The following is a 17,019-nucleotide window of genomic DNA, read 5'->3' on the forward strand; positions in this document are numbered from 1 at the left end:
AGTTTGAGTGCACCTTCCTGATCGAATGTCATCAAAACATTTTTGTAGAGTTTCATTTGAATAGTCAGCATACTTACGACTACCAACTTTCCGCACATAGTTTCTAGGCATGCTGATTTCACTACACTTGTATCTCACCTGGAAACAACAAAATGGTATCAGTAAACAGTACCAAAAGATTATTAATGTATATAAAACAATAGGTAACATAATAAACATATAAAATAAAATTATAAATTGTGGGATAACTTTGGCCAATAATAGGCTTGGCCAAAGTTACCCCACTTTGGCTGGAATAGGTTATGCCATAACATTCTTAGCAATAAACAAAAAAAATTGATTACATATTATTGTAATAACTTAGATAATGTCTAACCACTATATATATAAGTAATTAGAGTACTTACTTGCTTTGTAAATTCGTTTTTAGTTAGGTGTACATGGAAAAGTTTAGAAGGTAAATATTGATGTAACCATAACAACAAAACTTTTACTGCCAGTAGTGCCAATCTAAAAAAAGCTGAAAAATGAAATACCCACATAATAGTTAAAGTTAAAGTGTAATCTATAATTTGCATGTATGAAAGTGGGAAAAAATATATATTTAATGGAGTTATAAGCTAAATAATCTTTTTACCGAAGTGTGACCAAAGTTACCCACGCTGGCCAAAGTAACCCCCTTTGACGGTACTTTGTTTGATTAATTAAAAAAAAGAAAAATTTAAGTATTGAATTCGAATGTAAGAAATTTATACAATTATTATGATATTTAGCGAATCTAAAAAAAAGTCTTGAAATTCCAAGTAAGAAATGTACTTTAACTACATCGATTACTATTTGATAATACACACACACACACACACACACACACACACACACACACACACACACACACACACACACACACACACACACACACAACACACACACACACACACACACACACACACACACACACACACACACACGCATGCACACACGCACACAAACACACACATACAAAACCATTAATGTCTTATCAATCTATTTTGATAAAGTAAAAAAAAAACTTAGGCTATTGTGCGCCCCCTCTAATCCTGCTACTAGGTAGTCACTGGCTAGTCACAGGGTACAGGCCTTCCAGTGACTCCCTCATTGTATATACTATTGTGTATACAGTGTAATCTTAACGCCAAAAGAAAGCTCAAAAGATCAGTTATTAAAAAGTAAAAAATCTTTTTTACATATTTTCTACTTTTCATTTTTATAGCAAATGTCTAACAGTATTGCTCATATTATCAACAATAGCTATTAGAAATTTATTGACTTAGTAATGTGGTTTCATACATCTTTACAAAAATTCTCTGATGACAGGTTCCCAGTTGTTTCAAAACATGTATAATCCTATAATTATTTACTGTTTTGAAGTGAGTTCAAAAAATTATTTTCACCGGACTTTTCTTACTTTCAACTATTAATACCAGATTGATACTGACTACAATAGATTGATGGACAGGGACTCATCAGTACATTTAAAGCTTTTAATCGCACAAATGTTGTTGGCGTCAAATTGACTATATTATCCCAAAGATCAACATTCTTGAAGCCATACGCATAATGTGCTTTATCGGCAAACACTATAAAGAATAATCTTTGAAGAGCAAAAAACAGGTTGCAAGTATAATGATAAAGATAATCCTTTAAATTGCTTGGTGGGTTTAAATCATTGGGGTTTGTAGGTGAAGACCTAGCTGTTTACAATTAGTTAAACATAGATAATGAGGTTTGTACAAACGAAGCAAGTGGTATTATAGATCGAAAAATTCTGCCATTTTAATCAATATTTTAATTAAGTTCCATATTGAAAAGGTTTAATAAACGCTCTTCAGAAACTAAAAAGCAACTGAAAATGCGCGGTTTTTTCAAAAAACTGTAAAAATTTTGTTATTGTATTTTGTTAATTGTATGCATAAAACAAGGAGGCGACATCTATTATACCCAAGTTCTGTTAAAAAGTAATAGTTATTTAAACCATAGCGCTTAAAAGTGGATTTTTAATTTGAAATTTCTGTTATTTAAAATTCTTACTCTCTGAATAGGTTTACATAACCGGGAGTTTACTATAATGTAATAATACCTATAATCGGTGTTTAAAAGAGTCCGTATCATCTCTAATCGCAACTGGCGTTTGTTTATAAGTAAAATAGCGCCAAATAATTAAAAAAAAATGAAAATAAATTTCACAGATAAAATGAACTGCATATGCAGATAAAATTTACTGCATAGATAAAAATAGCTAATTTCGTTGAAATATTATATCTCCATTTATTAATTCATAAAGCGCACACAAACACACACATGCACACAAACATACACAACACACATGCACACACACAAACACACACACAAATATATATATAATATATATATATATATATATATATATATATATATATATATATATATATATATATATATATATATATATATATATTATATATATATATATTATATATATATATATATATATATATATATATATATATATGTATGTATGTATATACTATATATATATATATATATATATATATATATATATATATATATATATATTATATATATATATATATATATATATATATATATATATATATAATATAGTAAATTTATTAAATTTACTTTAGCAAAAAATGATTTTGAAATCATTCATATGTTGTTTTATGGTTGCTTTGGATTTTGTTCATACTCAATGTAAATTATCTGTTTGTATTTATAATAATATTTTGGATGTGACTAACTATAAATAATGTTTGTGTATTCAAAATAAGCTATTTACACATGCAATATGTATTTTTTTTTAATTTTTTGTACATACATCAGCTGATTTAAATAAGGAAAACATACAAGGAGTACACATACATTGACTCAGGGTTTGGATTTGGGCAGTCAATCTTAATGCCAACCTTAGCCCTTTCTATGATATATACCCCTTAACTCTTTCCACCATATATGTACCTATTTCTTCATAAAACTAGTCATTGTATATACACTCTCTGCATGTTCCCCCTATTTAAATCAGTCAATGTATGAATATATATATATATATATATATATATATATATATATATATATATATATATATATATATATATATATATATATATACATATACATACAGTGTTGTGAAAAATACTTTCAAAAAAGTATTTAAAATACAAATACTAAATGCACTCAAGCGAAAGTATTTAAAATATAAAATACAAAATACTTAATATAAAAGTATTTAAAATACCGATTTCGGAATGGCACAGCAATTAAGACTCCTTTAGAAAATAGGCGTTCAACTGGAGCAGACGATGGAACAGTTGCATTAAAATCTCTGAAAAGTTTATTGTTATTGTTCCAAACATGCAAATGAAGATGTGTATAAACCATCTTCAAGATATTGTAAACACTCGATAGTGACTGCTGACTGACTAGTTTGTATGCAGCTTGTTTTTGGTGATTCGAATTCAAAAAAATCATTAGTTCCAGATGTCGAAGCTTTGTCAGCATCTGCAGAACTTTCAGCTAAACTGATTTTTTGTGCCTCTCCTATAAAGGCTTTTTTAACCCAGTTTCTCTATTCCTCTGGAACCCATCGCAGTTTCAAATGAGGATGAGATGCAGCTGCAATTACATAGATCCTGGAAGAACTATCGTATGCATACAAATGTGGGAAACGCTGATTTATGTTTGAAATCAATCCTTCAATTAAACTTCCGCTGTGGATAACTTTTGGAATAAGAACTACAAGTTTCTTTTGAACTTGCTGAACCGTTGGCATCAGGAATCCCAGAAAAGAATTATTTTCCCCTTGCAGTTTGTCCAGAGCATCAGCAATAGGTTTCATATACTGCTTGTATTCTTCCAATACCTCCAACTCCACTAGTTTGAAACAACGCAATTTCTATGCATCCATGATTTGGGGGAGCTTTTCTTTTACCCTTGGCTCCAAAAGTCGACATATGGCATCATAAGTTGAATTCCATTGAGTCTCCCCTGGTGTCCTCAATGAAACTTTAATTAAATTCTCCACAGCATCCGATATTTGTGTGCTTCGGCTGACCCATGACCACAGTTTTGAGCAATTAGCCATTGCTTCACTGTACAATTTTGGAATGTCACTTGTGCAAGCAGGTTCAAAGTATGACTAGCACATCTCATGTGCTTTGGTAAATATTTGTTGTTACTTGTTTGTTCTTGCTCATTTGTCAGAATGGTGTCAACATCAACTATCTCCACTTCATATTTATCTTCTTCATCTGATGAACTTTGTGGTTCTGATTCTAATGATATCACATTTTCACTATCATCAAAATCGCTATCATCTTGGCATTCATTAAATGCTTTGACAAAATTTGAACCCTTGTCAGTCACAGTAATAGCTATATTATGATGATCAAGCCTAAAGTCTGAATGTATATTAAAAAGTTGCTCTGCAATTGCGTCAAACGTATGACTTCCTTTAAAATGTTTGCAGGCAAGCGCAACAGATATTTGAGATAAATCTTCTCTGATCCAGTGAGCCGTAACTCCCATATAACTCCTTTTTAAACAGCTCCATATGTCTGCTGTAGTACATATAGAAACAGACTTCTGAATATGATCTCTAATTGTTTTTAATATATTTTCAAATTTACTTTCTAGTTTTTTTTTAAGAGTTGGAAGAGACAAAACTGTGGATGAGGGAGAAAGACCGGTGACTAAATCTTTGAATGATTGTTTTTCAACTGTTATTAGTGGTAGAAATTCACTTATAATGTAGTTGATAATTAAATCATTTACTTTTTCTTGTGAAAGAACTTCAGACGTTACTGTTGATTGTTTTTTACTTGTGGTTGAACTCAATGATAGTTGACCACCAATTCTACTACAAAATGTCTTTGCAGGGACATTTTTCTCGGACAAACCAGTATCATTTGGACCTCTTTTTCTTACATTTATGGACATTTCTTTCTGCATTGTAGCTGCTAACTGAGCTAATATGAACAGCCTAAAAAAAAGATTAAAAAATTAAATAAAATAAATTATTTTTACTTGTGTTACTGCAGTTACAGATCGTGACCTTAGAATAATAGAGTTCTCTCTCCATTTTGTAATTTTGTGAGAATTTAACGATCGATTTTTAATGATTTGACTTTTTTACAGCTGTTATTATTTATAATGATAAAATATGTTTTTATGTTTTAAAATGATTCTCATAATTTTTAAAATTATTTATTTTTACTATTAATTGTTAATTCAAATTTCATTAAATAAAGTTGAAAATAACAAAAAACAGATAATTTTAAGAAGTATATAAATAAAAATATAAAGATTAATATATTAAAGTTAATAAATACCAGAATATTATAATAATTAATCGAAAGCCAAATTCAATCAACAGTAAAAATGGGAGATAGAACTCTATCATTTTTATGTCACAATATGCTATTTGTTTGCGTACTAATCTATATTACTTAATAAAGAATAAATGCATGCTTTAAGCAATCAATTGAAACAAATAAATTTTTAATCTTCTAATTTAACAATTTCGATTTTTAATCTTAATAATTCAAGAAAATATAACAAATTTTCTTCAATTCTTTCAAAATTACAAAAGGGAGACAGAATCTTATTATTCTAATATCACAATATATAACTCAATAATCACTTTTTTTTAAATGTTTTTAAAAGATAAAAAGTTGCTTATTGCATGTAATAATTTTTCCCTTTCATATATAAAAGGGAAGAATCATTTTTATAGTAGAAATTACACAAAAGTAATAGGAAGAATAAGATATTGCAATTGCACAAACAAAATAAAAAATGTTAAATTAACAAAAGAAAGGAAATAAAACATTTTATCCATGTCTTTTTTTTTACTTACTTGCATTTGAAATATAGTTAAATAGTTAATAAATTTAACTCATTTTATATATATATTTCATTGATTTTGTATAATAAATTTAACTTATTATACTAGATCAATGTAAATATATATATATATATATATATATATATATATATATATATATATATATATATATATATATATATATATATATATATATATATATATATATGTATGTATATAAATCAAATAAGTTTATAAATCAAGTCTTTCTCATGCTTTACAAATTTGTGAAGATCTACAAGGTAAAAGTCCATTGGCATTAAAGGATTCAAATTATCTTCAACTTTCTTCTCCGTAGTTAACTAAGTTTCATCACTATTGATAGGAGTGGTTTCTAGACTATCTAATAATGTTTGTATTTCAGCTCTAATCCAATAGAAGCAAGTTGTTTTGTAGAAACTGTAGTTTCTTAACCTTGAAAGTTGAAAAGATGTTTGTGCGGACTACAATTAGTAGATGTACACAATAAAAATCTTGTAGAATGAATGGTAGGTAGACTTTGATATTTAAGAGTGAGTAATATTGACTCAAAATTTCATTATATCTTTTGACTTGCCCATTACCAGCTGGGTTATAAAGAGCTGTCCTGCTAATTGCAATACCTTTTATGAAGAACCATTGTTTTAATTCAGAAGAAATTAAAGGATCCACAATCTGAATAAAAATAGTTAGGCATACTGAATGTGGGAAATAGATCAGCTTAATAGTTCATTACTGAGTTGTCATATATCTTACCGAATAAGCAAAAGGAAAACTATTGTCTTGGGCCCTGGAAATAATTTTAAGATGCATGTTTATCAGCATTTCAGAAATGCCAAAAGGTTTAGAGCTCCAGCTAGTCTGAAAGGTAGTAAAAAACCAATTGCAAAGTTTCGCTATAAAAAAGTGGGGGCTGTACCCTATTATCCATACATGGAAATTCATATACTTGCAGATCAAGATCTTTATGTTTTCTAAAAGATCAATGAATATAAAATGATATGCAAATTTTTTTTTTGATATCATTGTATAAGAAACCAATCTCGCATGGGTTTCTTGAGCATCAAAATCCTGTACAGAATTGTTAACAAGGCCAAAAATATGAAGACCAAGGCCACATGTTCCAAGGCCGAGACCAGGACTAAAAGTTTCAATGCCTAGAGTTTCAAGGTCAAGAGCAAGAGTCTCAAGGCCAATGCAAATGCATTAATAACTTAACATTTTTAAGGCCAAAGACTTAAATTTTGGCCTCACATTAAGGCCAATCATTAACAAAATTGTAGGTAGCAAGTACTGTGACGAACCACATGTTGTGAAATTAGACCAAGGGTATGCACAGAATTCGACAAAGTCAGTAAAAAATATATATTTGGAGATATATATGAAAGCCAAAAACAAAAATACATAAAAATAAAATTTTATATATTTTTTTGCTTAATACTATCAACTAATATTAATATCTTTTAATTAAAATATGTTGATATTAGTTGTTAGCATTAACTATATATAAGGTTTTTAAATCTGAGGTGTAACACTATTTTTAGCAGATGTTAAAGTGGTTTCTGGTGTTGTTCTTGACAAATATTTGATAGTTCGGTCACTGAACTATCAAAGAAGGTTAACTATTATTGGTTCAAAGTTGGGTTTTATAAATAAAATTATAAAAAAAAAACTGTATTAAATATACATTAATAAAATCTTTTTTAAACAGATTGAAATAAGTTGAATAAAAACAGTATAAATAAGTAAAAAATAGTAATAAAAAATTAATATAGTTAAAACTACTTTAATAGTTTTTATTATATTTAATCTACCCATATGATATACCGTAACCCAAAAAAATGTGTCAGTTAAAAATACACACTTCTCATTAAATGTAATTCATCAATGTTTTCATCATGCTCTTTCTGGCTACTACCACATACAATTATATTATCAATGACTGAAAAGTAGTCAGTTGATTTAAAAATACTGTTCATCAGTGAAGAAAGAAGTTCAAGAAATACTTGAAGCAATATAAAAAATATACAAGTTATATTTTCTTCTGGATTTCATTCTTATTGCAGACCAACAGTCTGTGGCATTTTATCTTAACAAATTTGTCTATTTTGTGTTGAAAACATACTGATTCACTGGTGATTGCAATAGGCATTCTAGTCTATTGCCACAGTTTATTGTCAGCTACGAAAGCAGTATAAAGCTAATCGCTTTTGGATAAAGATATTTGATAGTAAGCAGAACAAATGGTTTAGAGTATTATAAATTTTGTATTCAGAAAACATGTCCATGATCACTTCAATTTTAGGTAAAGGACACAGGCACAGGGGGCGGAGGGGCAGTAGCCACCTCAAGTTTCTCAAAATATTATTTTTTTTATTCAAATTTTAATTCTGTCTGCCTTAGCATCCCCAAATTTTGTTTCAGCCTCCCCAATTTTCTTAACCTTCCAACACCACTGGTAAAAGATATGCGTCTAACTGCATATACTTAATAATAGTTTCAAACTAATTGGCTACTATTCAACATTTAGTCTTTTCATTTACTATAAAAACTTAAGCACACCAAGGGTTACTTGGCTCTATTGTTCCTGCTTTAATCAAACTGTGGGTTTTAGATTTAATAAATTATTCATCTCTTTGAGAATGATTTTGAGAACTAATGGCAATAGGTTGACAATCTTTGGTGAGATTAGCCAACAATTCTGGAGGCACAGTTTTCATTGTCATAAGAGCTTCAAAGGAGAAAGGTGGTCATTTTCCAGCATTTTTAATGGTAATACTTTCATGCAACTCTTGAAAGTCTGTACCAAAACTAATGTCTATATATAAGTTATCTAGCACATGCAGTTTGACTTTATTATAGATTTTGTTGTGAAGGTTTATTGAATCATAGTAATATCTGTCTGATTTTGCTGACAAAAAAGCTGATGCCATTCCAATAACATTCTTTTCATAAATAACTTTGAAATTGAGTAAGTTTATTTGTTTATTGTTAATGCAACTTTTATTTGTATTTACCACTATCAATCAAGGCTTCTGTTCTATATTTGTCATTAATAGTAGTTTTGTGACAGAATTGGGAAAGAAAATTGGCGGAGGCTGAGATGATAGAACAGAAGTAGTTGTTCTCAATTTTAAGTATGGCTGCTAAGAAATTAGAACGAGCCACATCTAAAGATCTTGCTTGGTCAAAGGCTGATGTAAGGTCTTATATGTTGTTTTCTAATAAACAGTGTATAATGTTGGAAAGCAAAACATTTGTAAAGAATGCGGAAAAATAAATATGTCAAAAAGTAGTGTTTATTTCGTTTTTCCGATTTGTGGTTCAATTAAAAACATTAAAGTTGTAAATAAAAACATCTAAATTGTAATGTCGTGAAATCTTTATAAAATCTATAAATTATAAAATAATTTTTTTATTATTTTAATATATAGAAAAGGTTTTATTTTATGAATACAATAGTTTATAATGAAAAAAAGGATGAAGAAAAGTGATCAAAAAAGAACTTTTTGTTCAAAACTTTTAAATTAATTTAAAAAAACATTTATTGAAAAAAACATTAAATCAGATTTACAGTTTACATTTTGATTTACAGAACTTCATTTTGTACAAATCTTTGATTGATATTTTTAATTGTATCTTGCGAAACTGCCAGAATGAAAGCAATTAAAAGTACCTCATTTGGTTGTAAAGAATTTTACTGCCAATTATTTGTAAACAAGAAGCTCGCATTACTTTTGCATTAAAATCAAAAAGTATAAACTAAGCTTTAAAGAGTTAAAACAGTTAACAGAATTTAGAAGTATAAGTTCAGAAAGCATACCTTTTTTTAAAGAATTCAACTGGCAACTCAAATTATTAACTTTAAACTATCCAGAAAAAATTTATCTTTGAAGTAGAATATTTGAATTGATTTTATCTATTGAAGATGATCGTTATAATGCATGTATGGAACCAGGTTTTTCTTTTATTTCAAATGAAGAAAAAAATTCAATATTTGCCAGTCATTTAGTTAAATGGGTATTTATACAAAAAAGTTATTGTGCAACTTGTTGAATCAAATCCTAATAATAATTTTAAATATTTTTTTGGGCTTTGTATTTTCTAACCAAAAAAATCTTAGGAGGTTATGTTCGATTATAAATATAAAGGCGTGTAGTATTCTTTTGAGTTTTTGAAAAAAAGATATAGTACTCCTGGTTAGATAGACCGCCATATTTTAATTTCAGATGAACTGCCACATTTTAATTGAACTAATTAAAATAGGGAGGAAAAAAAATTGTTGCAATAGTAATAAAAGTTGTGAAGAGATCTGCATAATTTCATTTAGTGAAGAGCATTATTCCAACTCCAAAGAAAAAGTTCTGAGAAAATTTAGCATGATGCTTAGTTTATAAACTAATTTTTCTGACAAATTTTGCACAAGTCTATGGAGGTTTCTAGTTGACCATCTTAATTCTAAGGGTTACATAATAAAGTGGGTTTTCCTTTTATGCAATTTTATGAATATAAAATTTTAACTAATATGTTTTTTGCTATTAATTTGCTACATTATGCTTATTTAGGTGTTGTCATGACAATAAACTGGTTAAACTATCACTATGAATAAACTATTGAGGCAGACGAGGCTCCTTAATTGTGGTGATAACAACTTACCTAGTCTCTGATACAAAACCCCCAATTTAATTGCCAGTAAGGATAGGTAAAGCTGGTAAACTATAAATGGTAAGCTTCCTTGTGGTAATATTATAATAAAAATCTTTAGTCCTGATCAGCATTGCAGGTTGTTGCAAGGAAGTGCATCTGGCTGTAAACTCTTCCATAATGTTATATTTAGGTAGAAAAATGGCATTGCGCAAACATAATGAAACCGCACAAGTCTAAAACCTTGAGCAATTAAATATATATGTAAAAAAAGAAATTCATGGTTTTTTTAATCTGCTTAGTATATTTAATTTTGGCATGCTCTTGTGACTTAACATCTAAAAGTTGTGATATATATTTTTAGCATGTTCCTGTGACTTAACTTCTAAAGGTTGCGATATTAACTGTTGCTGTGATGCAGATTGTACATCAAATGACAAAATTGCATTTTCTACATGTATTGCAATGCCAGTGGTGTATGTAGTTATTCCATTTTTTTTTTAATGTAAACTGTTATTATTTATTTCATTATCATCATCATCATCATCATCATCATCATCATCATCATCATCATCATCATCATCATCATCATCATCATCATCATTGTCATCATCATTGTCATTATCATCATCACCATCATTGTGATCATCATCATTACATCATCATCAGATATCTGCAATGTTTTGCATCCTGGGTATGCATGTATTTTGTTAATATTCATACATCATCCATATTATTTGATAAATGATGAATTAGATTATTGCGTCCTGGGTATTAATTTATGTGTACTTTACTAATATTAAAAAGACTTAGAATTCTATAAGTTTTTAAATGCATAATTTAAGTGTTGAGAGTTGCCAAAATTGGAACAGTGCCTAAAATAAAAAATTTATTTTGGAAATTGCATTTATTTTGGAAATAAAATGTGTATACTTTTATTTTCAAAATAAATGCATTTTCAAATGTGTTTTACTTGTCTAAATGTGTCTTATTTTTCATGTTTTGAAAGATTTTGGAAGTAATCCCTTAAAAGATGCATGTGCGCCTTTAATTTAAAGCTTTCTTGTACATTTTTTTTTTCAACGATCTAATTTTGTATTCACGCTATATTGATTGCACTGGGTAAACTATACTGTTGTGAGCTATATGATTTTTTTGTATTTAATTCAATGGAGTTTAAAATCTAAGTAATAACATAAGCCTTATAAATTACTTCAAGCATGATATTGCAGTGATACAACATAGTCCAAAGACCAGAGCTATAAACTTTTTTTATTTAATCAGTGATAAAAAAAGGTTGAAGAAATAATTTAGGCACAATCAAAAAAATGCATAGTAACAATCATAAGCCACAAAATTATTACTTTATTTTGTAATTTTTAATTGATAAAGTAAAAGAATGTCATTATAGTTATTATAAGCTTTTGTACAATTATAAGCTTTTGTAAAATTTTGTATAAACATTATAAGCTTTTGTACAATTTTTTTGTTTGTAGAATTTTATTATTTCTTGCTCAGTTAAAAAATGTTTATTCCTTTGGTGTTCCGATTTTGGAAACTTGTAAATTTTTATTTTATTTTAAGTTAACTTTTTGTTTATTTGAGATATTAAGCAGTTTTTTTATGGTTCAACGGTTATATTGAAATATTTGGTGTCTTTAAAAAGAAATTTTATTGATTATTTTTTAGTTAAATTTATCATTATTTTCATAAATTTTTTCCATAGTCATAAATTTTAATCAGTTTGTATTTTAAACAGTTTTAAACAGTTTGTATTTTTAAGCAGACTTTTAGGCAGAGTTTGTGCTTTTAATGCAGACTACACTGCATGTAAATTGAAAAAAAAATTGAGATACTTATATATTTTTAAACATGCATGTTTAAATGATAGATTTGTTTATCTTACTTGTTTTAAATGATAGATTTGTTTATCTCACTTGTTTTAAATGATAGATTTGTTTATCTCACTTGTTTCAAATGATAGATTTGTTTATCTCACTTGTTTTAAATGATAGATTTGTTTATCTCACTTGTTTTAAATGATAGATTTGTTTATTTTGTGTTTATATCATTGATAGATCCAGCCAAATGCTATTGAAATGTGCAACTTTTTACTAATTTGTAACAGAAAAGTTTTTGTTGAAAATTTGAAATAGAGATTTCAAAAATTTTAAGTCTTAAAATCTTTTAACTGCTAATATTTATACAATCGAGTTGGAATTTGTTTTTTTACAAAAGTTAATAGTTTGTTGTTTCATTTTTATTATAAAGAGCACTCTTGGTGAAACAGACACCACTCTTGCTGAACCAGACTTGTAAAATTGTAAAATTTTATTCATTTGTTTTTGTTCAGCATTATAATAAAGTCATGATAGATTTGATAAGTTTATAGTATTTGATTGAAATAGATGGAAGTGATCAAAGTTGGGTTTCTAGGGTTTTTTGAATAACAAAGTTTTTGATCAAGATGATTTGAAAGAATCAATTTTAGCATATCATTTTCCTAAAGCTTTGTACTACCCCATATAATTTTCTCAAATGTGTTGATTAGTTTCCAGGTAGGCTACAACATTACTTCCACCATTGTGTTGGTATGATTTAATTGATCATCTTCAATATGGCTAGAGCACACTATCTTTTTATCTCTCTGAATTTTTTTAGGTGATTATTACACGATTAACTCTATTTTAATGTTCAACCAATTAAAATATTTCAAACTATGCCAAGGATGTCAACCTATACTGAGGAATGCCATTTGAGAAACAAAATAATGAGTAAAAAAATTTAATCTTTTATAAAAGGCACATTGAGAATCAATAAAATTGTTTATTTATTTTTTCTAATAACTTTTAATATAATAAATGAATATAAAATAAACAACTTAAGAAGATTGTTTTATGAGCACAACTGCTAGTAATATGCACTATAACTAATACTGATTGCAAATTACTAGTCGCAGACAGTATATCTATAGATTGTAAAGGTTTTGAAAATAATATAACCATTGATGGCAAATAAATAGACAAAGATGGCATATTTGCTAATGGTAATAAATAAGTAGTTAAGAATCAAAACCATTCATCATCGGTTTCTGGTTTACTTTATATAGAATCTTCAAATTCTATATCACTATTTTAAATTTACAAAAATAAATAGGTTTTTATTAAAAAATCCTTCATTTGTTCTATGACTGTGTTTTCATTTATTTATGTTAATGTGTTTGTGCATACATTTTTTGTGGCAAACAAAAATTTGTTTTATGTATACAAGTTTATTTTTTTATTATTAATATTCTTTTTTTCTTTTTCTTAATTTCTCCTTTGTCCAAAAAACTCCATTAACCTTTTAATTCTCATTCTCTCTCTCTCTCTCTCTCTCTCTCTCTCTCTCTCTCTCTCTCTCTCTCTCTCCCTCTCTCTCTCTTTCTTTCTGCAAGTTCTATATTGTATGAGAGATAAAATGTTAAACTTGTCTTTTTAATGACATTGCTAAAAAAAATTTCAAGGTCGCTAGAAAAAAAACTGTTTTGATAAAATGCAAGTAGTAATCTGAGAATGGAACTGTCAGACAATGCATGTATCATGTCAGACAATGTATAATTATAATTAGAAATAACAGCTGCGTAAGAGGGAAAAAATTATGTAGTAGAGTGAGGCCTAACTTGCAAAACTATGGAGTAGAGTGAAGTTTAAGAAGGAGAAAACTATGGAGTAATGTGAGGCTTGCAAAAATCAATGAGTAGAGTCAAGAAAATCTAAAGCCCATTATCTCAGGCAAGAAACAATTCAATAGAATTTTTCAGTTAACCCAGCTTACTAGATAAAGAAGGGATGCAAGGTTTGGTCAACAGAAATTTCCTACTTATAGCAAAAATAATTCTTGTTATTTTTGTGAATATTCTTGCTATCTTGTAACACAATGACTCTATAAAAGAGATAAAAATATCTACAAACATATCTATACTAATGATAATTCTTTTCTCAAATATAATAATGATTGGTTCTCAATATTGGTTTCTGCGACCAATAAACTTGATCTTAAGTTAAAAAAAGTTTGTTCATTGAATGAAAAGTAACCAGATATTTAGTTTTTTGTCTAGATATGAACAACCAGATAAACAAATAAAAATATTTCTTATTTTTTTATAAGCAATTAATAATGCCATTTTATTTAAATTGTTAACCATTTGTCTTGTTTATTGATTATCAACCATTTGTCTTGTTTTATTAATTGTCAACCATTTGTTTTTTTTTATTAATTGTCAACCATTTGTCTTGTTTATTAATTGTCAACCATTTGTCTTGTTTGTTAATTGTCGACCATTTGTTTTGTTTATTAATTTTAGCCATTTGTCTTGTTTGTTAATCATCACAATTTTTAATGCCATTATAATCATATTTTACAATGTAAATTACAATAATAATGGCATTAAAATTAAAATTGACAAAATAAACAATAGTGTAACTTTATTGTTTATTTTGTCAATTTTAATTGTATTTTCGTTATTATTGTTATATTTTAGATTAAATATTTTTATTTTAACCTAACTAAAGATGACTAGTAACCTTGTCTTAAGCACCATGTTTAAATTATCAATATTATTTTTTTAAATTTAAATCCTAATGCAAATTATTTTTTGTAATGTAAATTGTTATGTAAGTTGTTAATGTAAATTGTTTAAATTATCTATATTATTTTTTAAATTTAAATCCTAATGTAAATTGTTTTACAAACTAGCAATTATTAAACACTTTTAATTTTAGCAGCTCTTGGTTGCGAGACTATTTTTTTTTTTTTTTTAATTTATGGGTTTTTAATTTTTGTGTATCTGTGAATGTAATAAATCTACTTATTTCTTCAGCATCCTAGCGGATTTGGGCAGTTTAATACAGTGTTAAAAAATAATAATAATAACTCGTTATAATAATAATAACTCGTTAATAACTTTTGAATTCAAACTGATAAGAAAAATAGAAATAGTATTAATTGAAAAGTTTTTTTTCTTGATGTGTCTTCCCAGCAAATATTGTATAACGGAATTTCAGTGGACCTATATAGGCATTTTGAGTAGTCCACAATAGTTTTGCTCATTGGTTACTTTTGGACCATTAGCGGCAGCCACCAAAAGTGGCTAGCCAATGACTAGACATTATTAACATGTATGAAAGTTATTAGCTAGCCATTTATAGCAGCTGTCATTAATGATCCACTAAGTAATCGATGAGCAAAACTCTAATGAACTGCTCAAAAATACCTGTATAGGTCCACTGCAAATCCACTAAAACGATGTTTGCTGGGTTACTGCTGACAAATAAGTTTCATATGCAAGATTTACTGGGTTAAAGCAAGCATGGAAATTTTCTTCTTCTCATTAATTCCATGTCAAGCCTCGTTCCTTTTTTTGTTTTAATAATTAAATGTACTTTAATTTAATGTATATTGTTATTAATATTTTAGTTTGGTAATAAATGATTGTAAAAAATAACACAAACCAAATAATTTTTTATAATGTTTACAAGCAAACAATGTATTTTATGTATAGCATTTCTCATTTTGATTTTAAATATGCAACTTGTTTTTTCACCATCATGTCGTGTTGTAAAAATATTTGTGTTCAAATCTTTGGGTATTTGGGGTAAAATCCCTAATATTGTCACAAAAAAGTATTCAAAAGTATGTCAACTGAGTCTCAAAAGAAGCATATTTTCAAAGAGATATTAAAGATAATTTTCGTTTGTGATAAAGATCAATACTTTTCATATTATTGCTAAGAAATATTTTGTTAAAATTGTTTTAAAAGTTTTTAGCATTTTTTTACAACATTTTTTTGTCAATAAATTTTAAGCTAAAATATTTTTGTTTTTTAAAATCTCTATAAAAATTTGCTTCTTTTTATACCCAGATTGAAATCTTTTAAATATTTTTTTGTTATTGACATAATTAAAGATTTTTCCCCTTATACTAAAGATTTGAACCTTTCACAACTTGATGGGGTAGTGAAAAATGGCTTGCATATTTGAAATATAAATGAAAGATGTATTGTTTGCTAGAAAACAAAAATGTTGTTGTTGTTGTTGTTGTTGTTGTTGTTGGCCTGTGTAATATAATATATCTGAATGTTTGTAATTTAATATATCTGAAAATAAGTTAAATAGTTTTATAGTTTAGTTTAATATAATTTATAAAATTTAAATTTACATACACATTTTTTATAAAATTGAATATTTAGTTTATTTTTTTTTTATATAGCATTAAATTTTTATGTTCGAAAAGTTTTGATCACAAACGTTTTTTTTTTACTTCAGCCAATTGAGAGAAGTATGTGTTTCGGATACATTGCTTTTGTTTGTAAATGGACAATATGAAGCACGTGGTAATGGTGGAGGCTTATTTTGTATATATCGAGACAATTGTAAGTATAAATTCAGAAAAAAATAATGGTTTTTTAATTTTATTCATTGTTAATGGTTGATGGCTGT

At 27.4% G+C, this 17,019-nt stretch overlaps 1 protein-coding gene across 4 annotated transcripts in view; it reads left to right on the forward strand.

Moving 5' to 3' along the window:
* The first annotated feature begins 2,638 nt into the window (after positions 1–2,638).
* Positions 2,639–17,019, forward strand: part of LOC101234935 (tectonic-3) — a 57,066-nt gene continuing 42,685 nt past the window's right edge. For 2 of the 4 annotated variants that reach the window (XM_065809014.1, XM_065809015.1), the window contains exons 1-3: positions 2,639–2,730; positions 10,905–11,016; positions 16,846–16,952. In XM_065809014.1, the coding sequence (XP_065665086.1) occupies positions 2,670–2,730; positions 10,905–11,016; positions 16,846–16,952 (280 nt within the window). In that variant the 5' untranslated portion in view covers positions 2,639–2,669. Of the gene's footprint in view, positions 2,731–10,461; positions 11,017–16,845; positions 16,953–17,019 lie in introns of all 4 variants that reach the window. The other 2 variants (XM_065809017.1, XM_065809016.1) reach the window with 2 other exon arrangements.

The sequence above is a fragment of the Hydra vulgaris genome, chromosome 11 (genome assembly GCF_038396675.1).
Source record: "Hydra vulgaris chromosome 11, alternate assembly HydraT2T_AEP".
Lineage (NCBI taxonomy): Eukaryota > Metazoa > Cnidaria > Hydrozoa > Anthoathecata > Hydridae > Hydra > Hydra vulgaris.